Source organism: Anguilla anguilla, chromosome 11, assembly GCF_013347855.1.
Source record: "Anguilla anguilla isolate fAngAng1 chromosome 11, fAngAng1.pri, whole genome shotgun sequence".
Classification (NCBI taxonomy): Eukaryota; Metazoa; Chordata; class Actinopteri; order Anguilliformes; family Anguillidae; genus Anguilla; species Anguilla anguilla.
The window spans coordinates 23,171,036-23,185,199 of record NC_049211.1 but is presented as its reverse complement, the minus strand read 5'-3'; the positions used below and the strand labels follow the sequence as shown (position 1 = coordinate 23,185,199).

At 42.8% G+C, this 14,164-nt stretch overlaps 1 protein-coding gene across 6 annotated transcripts in view; it reads right to left on the bottom strand.

Annotated features, from left to right (window-relative positions):
• Positions 1-827: 827 nt before the first annotated feature.
• Positions 828-14,164, bottom strand: part of LOC118208106 (E3 ubiquitin-protein ligase RAD18-like) — a 56,482-nt gene continuing 43,145 nt past the window's right edge. For 5 of the 6 annotated variants that reach the window (XM_035382404.1, XM_035382405.1, XM_035382408.1 and 2 more), the window contains one exon: positions 828-2,451. In XM_035382404.1, the coding sequence (XP_035238295.1) occupies positions 2,349-2,451 (103 nt within the window). In that variant the 3' untranslated portion in view covers positions 828-2,348. The remainder of the gene's footprint in view (positions 2,452-14,164) is intronic. The other variant, XM_035382406.1, reaches the window with a different exon arrangement.

Sequence of the window (14,164 nt, the reverse complement as noted above, 5' to 3'; positions counted from 1 at the left end):
TCCTTCCCCTTTCAGCCCTCTACATCACCTTCGTAATGCTTTCAAACAAAAGGCACCTCAATTTGAAAGGTGTTTATGCAGTAGTGCTATGCTGCAATCACAACCGACAGCAAGGATGTCACATCCACGCCAGTTCAAAATTAGGTTCAACACTGAGGCTCAACTCAGCCTAACCTGTGGGCGCTAACGTCAGCTACAGATCCAGGACTCAGATTCATACACTAAATGAAAAACACTCTACACAAGTCCTGCAAGAGACTTGGTACATTGATAATTTTCACTCCCTAGAGAGATAAAAAATTAAAACAATTAGAAAATGCGTGGACACGTCTCACATGTCTCATAACTGCATCTTTGTGACCTAGCATAGCAGCATGGCTGCTTTTAGATGACGGTATACTGTGGCATAAGCACAGTCCTGGTAGACACATAGTGTGTGATTCTCAGACTAAGTTCTATCTGCCAACTACACATACATGGTTTGGGCTAGACCCCTTAGCTCCAATGAATGCAAATCTTAATGCTGCAGCATACAACCACATTCTAGATAATTTGGTGATTCCTAAAGTTTGGGGAAGGCCCTTTCCTGTTTCAGCATGACGATGCACCAGGCATACAGCAAGGTCCATACTGAATTTATTATTTTTCTTGTCGATGTTGGATGTCATGTGTCCACATTACTTTCAGCCATATAGTGTATGTAAAGTCTCTTGTAACTTCCACCACTGATCCCCCAAGACTTTTGTGCGTGCGTGCTTGCATGTGTGTGCAATGTGTGCATGTGTATGGATCTGCATTGATGAGAAGAATGACATTTACCAAAGATCTCTTGAATGAAAACATTTAATCCATGAGAATGAAACAATTTAACGTCCAATTAAAGTCCAGTTATTGAACATTCTGTATTTGAGTTCGCAGGCCAAGCTCTATAAAATGTTTTTAAAACGCCCCTCAGGTCTTTTCTTCTACATACAATTCATGATGTAAACTGCTGTAAGGAAAAAATGCCAAAGCACAAAAATAATCTAATAAACATGCTAAGAAATCATAAGCAGCTTTATTTTTTCCAGACAGTCCTGAGAGCAGCTGCCCCCGCCCCACCGCAGCATACATCCCTTCCCCTCTTCCCAAAGCAAGCCCATTGAACATAGCCACATTTCCACATAAATGATCCCAAGCAGATTAGCTTTAAGTGTTAAAAACAGTCTTAAATGATCACTGGGTTGTAAGAGACTGTTTCTACAGTCATTAAATGATTAATGGAAGGCTCGACTAACTAGAGGTATAGCTATAACGGTTAGATTTTTGATTTGAGAGTAACCATGGTAATGCCAGGCCACAGGGAAATTTACCAGCCGCCAGTCCCATAGCATGAGACACCATTGGGTGAATTGATGGCAACTAGTTACACAGACCATGAGTGCAGCTATAGCCATAACTGACTGCTGGGTGTTTTGATGGTGACAGCTATGATGCTACCTGACAACTGAGTGATTTGATAAATAATAACAGTAATAATAATAATAATAAACCATGGTCATTGCCCCAAAGACATGAACACTTGTTTAAAGATGTACTTTAGGATGAATCTAGAAACATAACAACCATGAAGCAAGGCCAGGCTGACACAACCAGCTCATCGTGCACAGAACATGATATCAGCACGACTGAAGGTCTTGTTTATAGCACACTTCCGAGCCTCGGCCTCCTTGCACGCCACTGGGCCATGTTTACATTGCTTTAAGATCCTATAGCTCTCTAATTGAGTACACATTGAGGCGAGTACGGCCCTCGCAGGCAGGACCCTTGCATGCAAAGCCTTCTCCGTTTCAAATGTATTATGCACAGTCGCGCGCACATCTGAGCATTCCTCTAATTGATCTCAGCTGGCGATCCCATCATCTTATTCTTTCAAAAAATCAGAAAAAAAAAAGAATGTGAGAAGCCTGGGTTATGCCTGCTTGGAGTCTCTCAACCCACCCGGTTTCAGAAATCGTCATATTTCCACACAAGGGCAAGGATATCTATGCAATCGGCCAAGGCAGGCATTCATTCTTTCCTCTGACACTGTATATTATCCTGATATTGGAAGGCACCGTGATAAATAACAGCTGAACCTGCCTGGAGTAATTGATGGCTGCCGGTATGATCAGGCACCGACTCATGAGGTGAGTCACTTCATCCTTCAAGTGCTTTTCAGTAACACACAAACTAGGAGAAAACAAAAACAATTTTGTGATTTTCATAGATATGTTAAAAATTATTTAATGCGTTAAAAGAATAGTAAAAACAAAAGACAGAATATGGAAAAAATATTTTTCCCCTCAGCAATGAATCTTAAATTCTTGTCAGTTCTGTCGCGCTCGCTTGCCGCTTTGTCCATATTGAGTCAAATCTTCGTCTCTGGAAGCTAAAGCTTTCCGCTTTCCACAGCACAGGTTATCCATGTTCCTGAAAAACAAATTTGCAGACAATGATACTCCCTACTAAAGTGAATGAGGAAGTGAAATTAAGTGGTTTATAAAAAGGATGAAAGAAAGAAAAGCTTTCGCTTCAATTTCATAACAAACAACAAAACTAATGACTCCTAGTAATAATCAAGTTCTTTCAGACAGGATCAAAGGGTTGTCATGAATGAAGTGCATGAGCTCAGTGTTTCTACCTCACAATTCTAGGAATTCTGCACTGCCAGATAATGCCTTGATTTAATGCAGCAATTTTGCAGAAAATAAATAATCATTAAGGCTGCTGCCATTTGGATCATAAGGGAACCTTGATGACCTTGGTTTTCTGCATACCACCGACTGTCTCAGCTGTCATTAGACTCTATGCACTTAACAGGGAGACTCGCCACAGTCCTCTTATACCCACCAGGCCACCACACGTACTGTACAGCTACACCAGTCTGACCTCCTCGCTGGATGACACCAAGTCCTGTATATCCCTGCCAGAATAGCATTTGTGTTTGTTGTTCTATGCGGGGGGAAAGGAAGTTGAACTTGCTCATTTCGCAAACGGCCTTGTGGGTTTAATGACTCTACCCCTCATTGGTTTTCATCACCATTGCGGACTTCGGACTGATTCAGGCCCACCAAAGTAACAATATTAATAAAATGCCAGTAGCCTTTCTTCCTGGGAGGTGGGATTAGGGCTGGCCAGGGTCCCTTGTACATGGATCAGACCAGTCTACTGGAGTACAGAAGTCCTCCACGAGGGTTCATCTTCTCGACAGGTTCCCACAGACCAACTCCCAGGGTCCCTCACCTATGACCTTCACAGGGCAGAGGACAACGACCTGGTCGAAGCCCTGTCCCCACAGGCACTCCAAACCAAGCTTCTGCTCAAGTATTTGAATTGAAACTCAGGTAGACAACATGGGAAATACTATGATGGCAACTCGTATTATGTAACACAAATATTTGTGGCAGTTTCCTATTGCCTACACTTGAGGTCCAAGGCAAGGAAATGCATAAATCAAGTATAAAAAAGAGCAAAAGCTGACAGTTTCAATGTCTTCCCCTGAGAATTCCAACCCCTTACTGCCTGGCTGTCTTTGTACATTCAAGGGCAAAGCGGCTGATAGGTATCACATGGTTAGCTTAGGAAAACTTTGAAAATGTAATTAACACCAAACTAAGCTGGATTTGAGGCTATAGTCGGCGCAAAATCCCTTTCACATCACATGCAACAACTCAGACAGAGAAGGTAACTCTTCCCAAGACTTGGGAGAGAAGAGACCCTCAGAAGAACTGTTCTGCAGCCTGAAATTAATCGAGTGTCATTGATGCGAGATGACGCTGTCACACGGCCTACACTTGTAACTTCTCCGCTTCATTTCCTTCGAAACTAAATGTCCTCTTCAATCCATTATGAGGAGAGAGTTATGACCAACTTAGCATGATAAAGTCAACTCTGAGGCAAGATATGGCCTTCATGTAGTGTGCTATAGGATTATAAACTGCTTTAAGAGGCTGGGTTACAGAACAAAGCAAAGATGTACAGAAGATACCTTATGCAATCCACCCACGTTGACAAAAGGGCAGAACAGAACACACACAGATGTCAGTTCAATGGCAAGTCTACCATAGATTTTATGCAGAAAAGTTTTCCTCACCTGCACAGCTCTGATAATCTGACACCTCCAGTTCCACTTCCTGTTGCTGCAATGGCTGGCTAAGGATTATATTTTGTGCAGATTTTAATACGTTGTGAGCATGTCTATTAATCTGTTTCTCAGTGGACTGTGCACTCAGTAACCCATTTGGGAAGCTTTTTGAAAATCAAGACTGTTTACAGATTCATTGCACTTTTATGGACATCTTCTGACAAACAAAGGTTGGCTACATGTTTGTCTGTTTAGAGGACAAGCTAGTTTCAAGTTTCTCGCCATTCAATTTAAAATTTAAAATACAGGACACTGATCAGCACAGACACCTTAAAGTCCGGACAGGGCCCTATAGATGAAATGATTGATAGATTATTTTTTGGGTGAACCTAATCCAATCATGTACAATCTTACTTTACTTTACAATTCAGTTAGAAATGTAGCCTATATGTACAGAATTTACATGGTAAAATGGTAATTTCATTGCTTGCAAAATGGCTTGCATCTTCCAAGAAAGGACCATCATAATTGATCAAGTAAATTGACAGGTAGTGGCCAACATTTGTAGCATAGCTATGCAAATGCACGCACAGCTTCACTATTATTCGGTAATGGGCAGCGTAATGGTCCTCGGTCCTCTTGCCTGGCCCTCTCACGGATTCCCATTTACAATGAATTTCTCCCCATAGAAAAATTATGTAGGATAAATGACTGATGCAAATCTAAGTTAAGAGAAGACAATTTTGGTTTTTTCCTTTTTCCCATGGGATTTTCTGTTTTTGAAATATTTCAGCCTAATTGAGTACCTTGGACCAAAGTGACTGCAGGCAATGACAATTGTTGCCTAGTGCATTGGATTTACTAAGCACTGCTCAAAAAACAAGCACTGAATTCATACAAGCTATGGGAAAGCAAGAGGGCACACGCTGGTATAACAAATGTTAATACTGATGAATAATTTCATTACACATAAAAAAATAAGAAAGGGTAAAACAAAGCAAAAAATATTAAATGTATTATAAAAAACAAAAAAGTTTGAAAGACCACAGAGCAACCACAGGCTGATTAAAAAGAAGAATCTGTAAAACCTAGGCTACACTACTGATTTCCATAAAGATATTCTAACAAGTGTATTTGTCATTTAATCAAATTAGACAAAATGATTTTACTACACAAATGACTAAATAATTGGAACGTAGCTGGAATATCTGGAATAAGTGCTGTTTTCTGCTTTCAATTTTTAATGAAGCTCTCAATAATAATTTGTTTGAAATGGTGCTACTGGCATTTATAATGTAAATCAGGCATGAAAATTTGGATATGGCTCAGGCTTCATTGACTGCTCAGCGCAGCTATGATGACCCATTATAAAAAGGAAACGCACGTAAGTTAGTATGAATTTGTTTACTGATGTCCTTCATTCATTTTTGAATCTGAAGCCCAACAAAATTTTTATCTGCCAGAACGATGAGAACCGGTAATGAGCCGCACGCTTTGATCATTCAATCAATTTCAAGTTGAATATGGATTCTATGGAGGGTAACAGAGTACCTCAAACTTGACTTACCAACAAATGATTGTTCATTATAGCCATTAACCATAACTACTACGGGAGAAAAGACTTTGTATGGCAGTACAGTGCTTCACCCAAAACTGGCTCATCCTCCTGCTGTCAGAGCAGCTTTGCTTACAGCTGCAGCTCCATGGTTCAGGCCATCACTTCCCTCTCCAAGATGTATATTTAGTTCACTTTTATAGTGAAGTTATAATAGCAGAAGCAATACCATCTAAATACATTCTTCCTTCCTTTCAACAGCACACTATGTATGGAGGTTCCTTATTTCAGGCAACCTGCAGACACATTAATTGACAGTTCAGCTGTTTATTTTCATAACGACATCCTATGGTTCACAGAAAAGGGGGGGGGTGTATGCAAACATATGATGGATTGAAACATGGCGGAGAAACAGAAAAAATGGGGACTGTAGAGGGGTCATTCACTGACAGGTTGTATTTACACTAATGGGTATTAAACACGGCCCTACAGACACTCGAGCAACGGAAATTACACAGCCGTCTTCATGGCCCCATTACACGCACACACTCCTGACTAGAACCAGAGAGACGGATGATTTACACGGTACATCAATAGGTGACTGAACAGTCAACTAGAGTAACACCCTGCGTTTTTTTAACATTGTTTTGACCCCTAGTGTGTATTTGTCTATGGGGTTCATATTGGCTGAGGAAGGTCGTTTCTCAGTCACATCACCACTGTAAGACAGATAGGACATTTTAAAATAACCCATCTACCCCACTTGGATGTACATGTCCATCAAATGTTATTTAATCGTGCTTTAGGGGACAACAGGAGTTCCTTTACAAGTATGAAAATGCTGGTGACACAAAGCACGACCATATCAGATACAAGAACAGACTGCTTTACAGATGATGTTCAATGTAAACTCTTCAATTAAAGGGGATACTGAAGTGGATAAGAAGTCTGATGGCTTTGACTTTGAGATCTGCTGGAAAGCTTGTAAATTAGGGCTATGCAGAAATAAACTGCAAATACATTTTCTCAGTGATTTCCATTCTGTTTTAACATTCTTTCCCACAGTCAAGGCTTTGCGAGAGTGAACCCCGCTAAGTGTTGTGACATGCTAGTTGAATGGATGGTACACATTCACCATTCCACTCTACTCCACTCCTTCCTAGTCTAGTGCATTTCAGTGCAGCCCACTCCAAACTCCAATGCAGATCAGTGCAAAAGTATTCATGTTTTCGTGTTATATCAAATTTAACAGGGATTTCTGAATTAATTCCTTCGAGATGCACGTAATTAACTGCAGTAACACAGAGTACCTGAAGTGATCTCCCACATGAAAATGGCAAATGGAGATTTACCCCTGAAGCAATTTACCTAAATTTACCTCTGAAGCAGCACCGCTAGCCAGCTGGCGGGCAACAGTGCACTCACCAGATCTGTCGTCTGCTGCCATCACACCGCTCGCTCTTCCATTTCTCCCAGCCAGCTCCAAAAAACAGGAAATTGCAGCGCTTTGCATGCTTTTGCTGATAAAATAAAAACTCCCACAGTAAAGACGAACAGCGAATTCATGGAAACCTCAGATGTTTTCCCAGCAGTTACTGCGCGTTCTTTTAAATGCCTAATGCAAAACAGAATTTCTTCCACTTAATGTCCTTAGCATTTCCTGTGCTATTAGACACAGGGGAAATGGTATTAACTGGTTAACGAAGGAACAGCAGTGAGTTGGGGAGCTCGACATATAAAAGCACAGCTATTTTGCATGTACTTTAGCTGACCAACTGAAAACAGTTCCAAATGAACAAAAACTAATAAAACGGCTAATATAACGGCTACATGTGTGCTTTGATTTGAATTCACACATCTGCTTCAGCAAAGGCCACAATGTATCCTTTAGACCCCCTTCTTGGCTTAACCAGTCCCACTATCAACTGACATCCCAAGCATACCAAGTTCAAATACTCATTAAAAGCCATAAACAAACATACCAAGTGTGTATCTACTCCATCTTATAAAACTGCTGGATCAAAAGGATTTTTGTCTTCTTGAACTAGAGTCAAAAATAATAAATCGCAGCATATTTCTACAAACAGCTGGCAGTCCAAGGGAGGGTCAAAGCTTTGACCTCAAACAAAGTGGCATTTTGATAAATTGCAACCCAGAGAGGTATTTGCTCTGACAACTGCATCATCAGTTAATAACAACAATATGAAATCATCTTAACCAACTGAGTCAAGAACAACTACCTTTCTTACAGGCAAGCCAATGTTCCAGTTAGTTAAAATGCAATGACATCTTACTTTCAAACATCTTACTGGACCTTCATTTAGTGAAGAAAGAAATATCTTTCAAAATAAAAACTGTACACAGGGTAGCAGAACACCAAACAACAATCTTATTGAAAACCTTCAATGTTTGGAGGCTGTAAGGGGAAAACATTGATCACTGCTGTTGACCTCTCCATTGACAAATGACACCGTGATGCCATTTGATCTCCAAAATTGTTTGCGGTGCAGATAGGCTCACCGTGCAAAAAAAAATAGCACGACTGGCATCCCGGTCACATGATGTGCAGTTCATAAGGTTACGGAGGCAGCAAAAAAAATGTCTGATGCTGAATGCAGTTTTAACAGCATTTTGACATTATAATTGCTAATGTAAAGAAAGGGTAGTGGGCACGTTTTAGCAGTAACGTGTTGGAGTTTTTGTTTCTATTTAAAGTGAGCCATCTGAAAGAAATTCAATGACAGTGATAACAGATTGTTCTTGGCAAATTAGAATTTTTAAAAATAAAACACTTAGTAAAATGACCAATTTTACCCCAATTTATGGTGAAATTGTTGAAAAGGCACATTTACACAACGGCAAAGCCTTGCACAGACGCAAACGGCAAGCTTTTTCTCACAAGAATAAGCTGCCAACCAGACGTATGACAAAGCACTATGTCATGATGGTGTAGACGTATTCAGATTTAAACCGTGTATAAGACCTATGCAAAGCCTTGAAAAGCTTCTGCATGCAGACCAACCATTACACCTAGAAGCTACTGTAGGAAATACGTATTTGGGTGAGGGCCAAATACAGTATGGCAGCTTACTTCCACCTCAGCCGATGCGAGTGGTGCCAGATGAAATAACTCGTGTCAAAGCATCAGGACGACAGGAATGCGACTCCGCCGGCAGCACCCCGGCAGGCCAGCAACTGGCCCAGAATTATATTTAGAACCACCACAAAGATTTCCACTTCAGCGGCCAACTCCAACGATCTGCGGGATCCAGAGGACGAGACAGACACGGTGGGGCGCAAGACTGGACAGAGTGCCACAGGACGTTCATCCTGACGGAACACGCCGCGGCTACCCCACACGGCTATCCTGACCCCACCCCGGGGTCTGGCAGAACGTTCAAACGGAGACTGTCCTACAGTAGCCCCGAACAGTTATCCTGACACAACCCATCCTGGTCGCACACCCTTTTTACTCCAATGCAGATTTTTATGTCTAACATTTCGGCAGCAAGCTGCCTTCGTCAGGGATGTGGTTATCATGACACGCCCTACCATGGGGTCTGGCAGGACATTCAGAGACCATCCTACAGAAGCCCCAAACAGCTATCCTCACACAACCTATCCTGGGGCCTGACAGGATGTTCAAATTCACAGACTGTCCTACAGAAGCTCTGAACAGCTATCTTGACACAACCCATCCTGGGGCCTGACCGGACGTTCAAACTGAGATCGCCCTCTGGCTGACGTGGTTATCATAACCCGCTCTACTATGGGGTCTGGCAGGCTATTCAAACGGAGACTGTCCTACAGAAGCCCCAAACAGCTATCCTCACACAAACTATCCTGGGGCCTGACAGGACGTTCAAATTCAGACTGTCCTACAGAAGCCCTGAACAGCTATCCTGATTGGCTCTATTCTGAGAGCCTGCCCTGCAGCAGCGCTACATGGTCAGCCTCGACACGCCCTACCCTGAGGTGCAGAATGTATTACAGCTGTCCAACCTGCGGACTCTCAGCCCTGCTGGGGGCACTTGGCAGACAGGAGCCCCCCCCCATCTTACTGTCCACAAACACCTACGGAGACCGCGGGGCCACACATGTTTCTACCATATGTCATCACGGAGACTAGACTAGCGTAAATCAAGAGAGCCGTATGCAGCGCTGGGACCAGCGGAGATACAAGGCGCTGCTTTCAAGCCTTTCCAACAGATGTCTTTTTAAAAACACAAAGAAACAGCTGTCCTGACACGCAGTGACATCCTGAAAAACTAAATGCAGACTTGTTTGTTAACAAAGTCGTTTGTTTTTCTTTTCCAGGGCTTATGTTTCATGCTTGAAGTAAAGATTAGAAAGCTGGAGGAAACTGTCCCACTCACTGAGAAAAAACCCTGGAAGAATTTCGAGGAGCATGCATCATATCAACACTTTCACAGTTTCCCTGGCACACATCAATGGACTGTATAGCTCAGTGCCAGAGAGAATATCAACATATCCTAGTAGATAAAGGAGAGACAAGTGACTATCTACAGTTCCATTTCATCCTTTCTGACCACCAGAGGCGGTGCATAAGCATAACAATCGCCGCGCTGGAGGCGAGCAGGTCGAGAATATGAATAACAACACATGTCAACTCATAACGTATGACGAAGTATGCCCTAGTATACCGCTGTCACACAACAATCTACTCTTTTCATCTTCTAGCATTGAGACGCAGGTCACAAAGAAGGGATAGAGCTAGCAGTCGGAAAAAAAGAATTGTCTCTCACATGTTTACTTGTTTATCGTGCAGCCCTGTGACTGAATTGTTGGAGCCATCAGTTTACGTTCTCCAAGGTCAGTGACAATGCTATCCGTCCTGTGAAGCATTATTGAAGGAATGTTGCTACCAAGCTAAGTTCACTCCAACTCTGATATTTCCAGTTTCCCTTAGTCGCTGCTGGCACGGTTCACGCTGACTTAGTTTTTCCACTTCATCTCTCAATTACATGAGTTATTAAAAAATAAAAAATGGACAGAAAAAAAATTGTTCGTTTTCCCTCTTTTAACTTAAACGCCAAGTCACGTTTTAAATTATTATCTCGTCTATGACTGTTGGTTTCAGCCTCTTGATATGGCTTTTGCTAGTTTTTATTCAAACCAGATTAAGTTCGCTCTTACCCGGCTTCCGTGTCTTGTTCACCTGTTAACGCTGTCACAAGCCAGCATTGCTGCGTTGGCATAGCGCCTTCATTTTTCTTTTAAACTCAAGAACTGCCGTTTCCGAGTTACGTTAACTCTGGGTCTGCCTAGCGTCTTGCTAACGAACATACACACATAATTATACATTACTTTGAGCTTTTTCTGATGTTTCAGAACTTGTTTTTTCTCTTCTTCAAGTTAATGTTAACTCTAATTTGACCAGCTTACTGAGTTGAAGCCATTATGCTGGTCATTCAACTTTGTTCTCCATGTATGGCCCCTGTCTAAGCAGAGGACGGGCATGATTTATGCGTTCCATACCTTGGTGTCAGAGGCACTCTCTAACCTGAGTACAAACTGCAGTTTCATGCCTTTCATGTCATTGAGAAATTCATGCCTTGCTGCTATGGATCCTACACATGCTGAAGATATATGCCCCCCTTCTGGCATAGTGCCCCAGCCTAAGAACCAGAAGCAAATGGCAACAGTATCCGAAGCAGCTTCAGCTAAAATAGATTATCCAAGAATTTAACACCTCTCAGGCAAAGTTATCTGCAGAAACGGCACAGAAAGCACTGATTATGAACTTGCTCAGAACCACATGGCCTCATTGACAGCAACCAAGCAAAATCTATGACGATTCAGAAAATAGCCAATGTAACCTTTAAGATATTTAATTTCATCTTCTACTGGGCCTTTTGCTTTTTTATTTAGGGTGCAACAGAATTATTTTTTTCCACTGATCATAATTTAACGCTTTCACTTTTAATGTTCGATTGAACAAGTTTAATGCTATAAATCAATTTCATGGGTTAGTACTACTATTAGCTTGTTAACTAGTCTACATCATACTAGCCTCACAAGGTGATTGATGAAAGCCAAACAGACAAGTAATAGCTAAGTGCTTGCTAACACGCAAGTTGTACACAGTTGTACAGTTGTGTCCTGTGCACACACATCTACAAATAGCCTATTACTGAATGCAAGCACAATATTGTTTACTTAAATGGTTGGTTAAGCAGCCTACTTGAAGGACATAGTCTAAAGCTGCTATTCACTTTTAAATTGTTGAAGGCTACATGCCACTTCTCTAGTTTTTTTTAATGTCAGATTTTTAAGTGTCAGTGTTCTAGAACTCCACTGCTTTCAATTACCAGAAATGATTTGTACATCAGCATTACAAAGTTCAATTAACCCCTTTGGGGTTAATAAAAGCACATTTGCAGAAGTGCATGAGATTTCTTTTTTACCATGGTATCAAATTACGTATCAAGAATTGTGGAATTTCATTGATATTGGTATTGACTTCCAAAATCTTGGTGTCATGACATCACCACAACACAGCAGGATGTGTGACACGCATTGAGCACAGGGTCTCTGACTACTGATGCTTGCCTGAAGCACACTGATACAGGGAGCTAATGTTGACCCTTTGGTCATGGATCTAGCTGAGGCTTCATTACTGGCTGTCGGTCACTTGACCAGAGTCCTAGGCAGATTAATGGCCAACCTGGGGCAGACCCGTCACCAGGTTAGGTTGACTCAAACTTGCTTGCCATAAGTGTCCAAAACCAAACCTCCCAATGGTTGTTGGTTAGGTCTTTGGCTCTGCAGCTGCAGCGGCTCTTGAAAGACTGGCCTAGGTAATCAAGAAAGCACTACGTCCAAACTCAGTATGTCTCACCCTTTGGAGTGCCAGAGTCATCCGCACCATGACGGGCGTTAGGCACTCACTACCCCATGCACCACCGGCTAATGGGCCACCAAAGCAGAATCTAGAAGCGGCACCCCGCAGCTGGACAGCTAACTCACCAATTTTTGCGCAGTAAGAGGTCAGCGCATGCCCGCTGCCAGTAGTAACCATGCTACAGCACCTGGGAACCAACTGCATTGATTCTGAACCAGTGAGCCGGTCACCGCCTGTTTTTAACAGCGGCACCTAGACAATGGGCAGTGGTGACACGGAATAACGTTGTTTACAAGCTTCAATTCTGGGGTGGAACCCCACCTTTCACTGGATTCAAAACAGCGACCGTTACAGATCACACAAGAGCTCAGGTCCTTTCCCAGGAGATCCTCACTCCCTTGAAGAACGGAGCAATCGAGAAAGTAGACCCTGCGGAACAGTCTGTGTGGTTCATTTTCTCATTCTGAAGACAGGGTGTTTCACACCATTCTCAACTTGAGGCCTCAATTCTTTATTGACGTTGCTCCCTTTCCACGTGTTTCACACGACTACTGTTCTCCAGGTTGTGGTGAAGGAGGATTGGTTCATGTCCATCAAGTTGAAGGACGCTTATATTGATGTTCTAATTTGCAGAGAACACAAACCGTTCCTACGCTTTTCCTTCTTGGATCAGGCATACCAGTCTGCAGTGCTGCCCTTCGAAATTCCACTGGCACCTCACAAGTTTACCAGGTGCATGTAAGGACTGAAATTTTTGCATTACCTTGACAATTTCTGCACTGTCACAAGGACAGGCAATGTAGAACACTCATGCACTAGTGAATTATGTGGCAAACGTGGGTTTGACGGTGAACTTTGACAAGAGTGCGCTGGATCCCAGTCAGTCCATTACATTCATCGGCATATTGCTGAACTCATGAAGCATGAAAGCTTACCTGTCCCCATGTCAGATGGACGGTATTCTCAAGCTTCTTATGCTTTTACAAGCAATAAAATCCCTTCTCTGGCTCATGGGCATGTTAGCAGCAGCCTCGACCATGGTTCTGCTTGGCCTTCATGCTCTACGATGTCTGCGAGCATGGTCCAGCAGCCTCAAACTGGACCCCAAGCAGGACAGAAACACCAAAGTACTAATCACGCAATGATGCCTCTGTGCTCTGCAACTATGGAGACAAAGAGAGTACTTGGCGGCAGGTGTGCCTACAGGTTCCAAGCTGCCTCGCCAGGAAGTGGTGACAACGAACCCCGCCCCTACCTGGATGGGGTACTGTTTGGAATCAGAGGTATCAGGGGACGTGGGAGTCTGGTCTGGCCACAAAACACAGAAACCAGCTGGAGTTGAGTGCTGCTTTTTTAAGCTCTTCAATACTTCCTGCCAGTCCTGTGGGTCAAGCATGTCCTTCTCCACATAAACTACCAGGGGGGCCAAATGCTCTCTGGATCTCTCCAAACAGCTACTCATGTGGGTCCAGCTCAATCTGACTTCTCGAAAGGTGGAACTTCTACCTGGTCTATGCAACCAGTTGGCAGACTGTCTCTGGTGCAAAGGCTTCCCCCGGGAGAGTGGTGACTCAAACTTGGATGTAGTTCAGGCAATTGGGTGTCGGCTTGGATAAGCAAACGCAGACCTCTTTGCTTC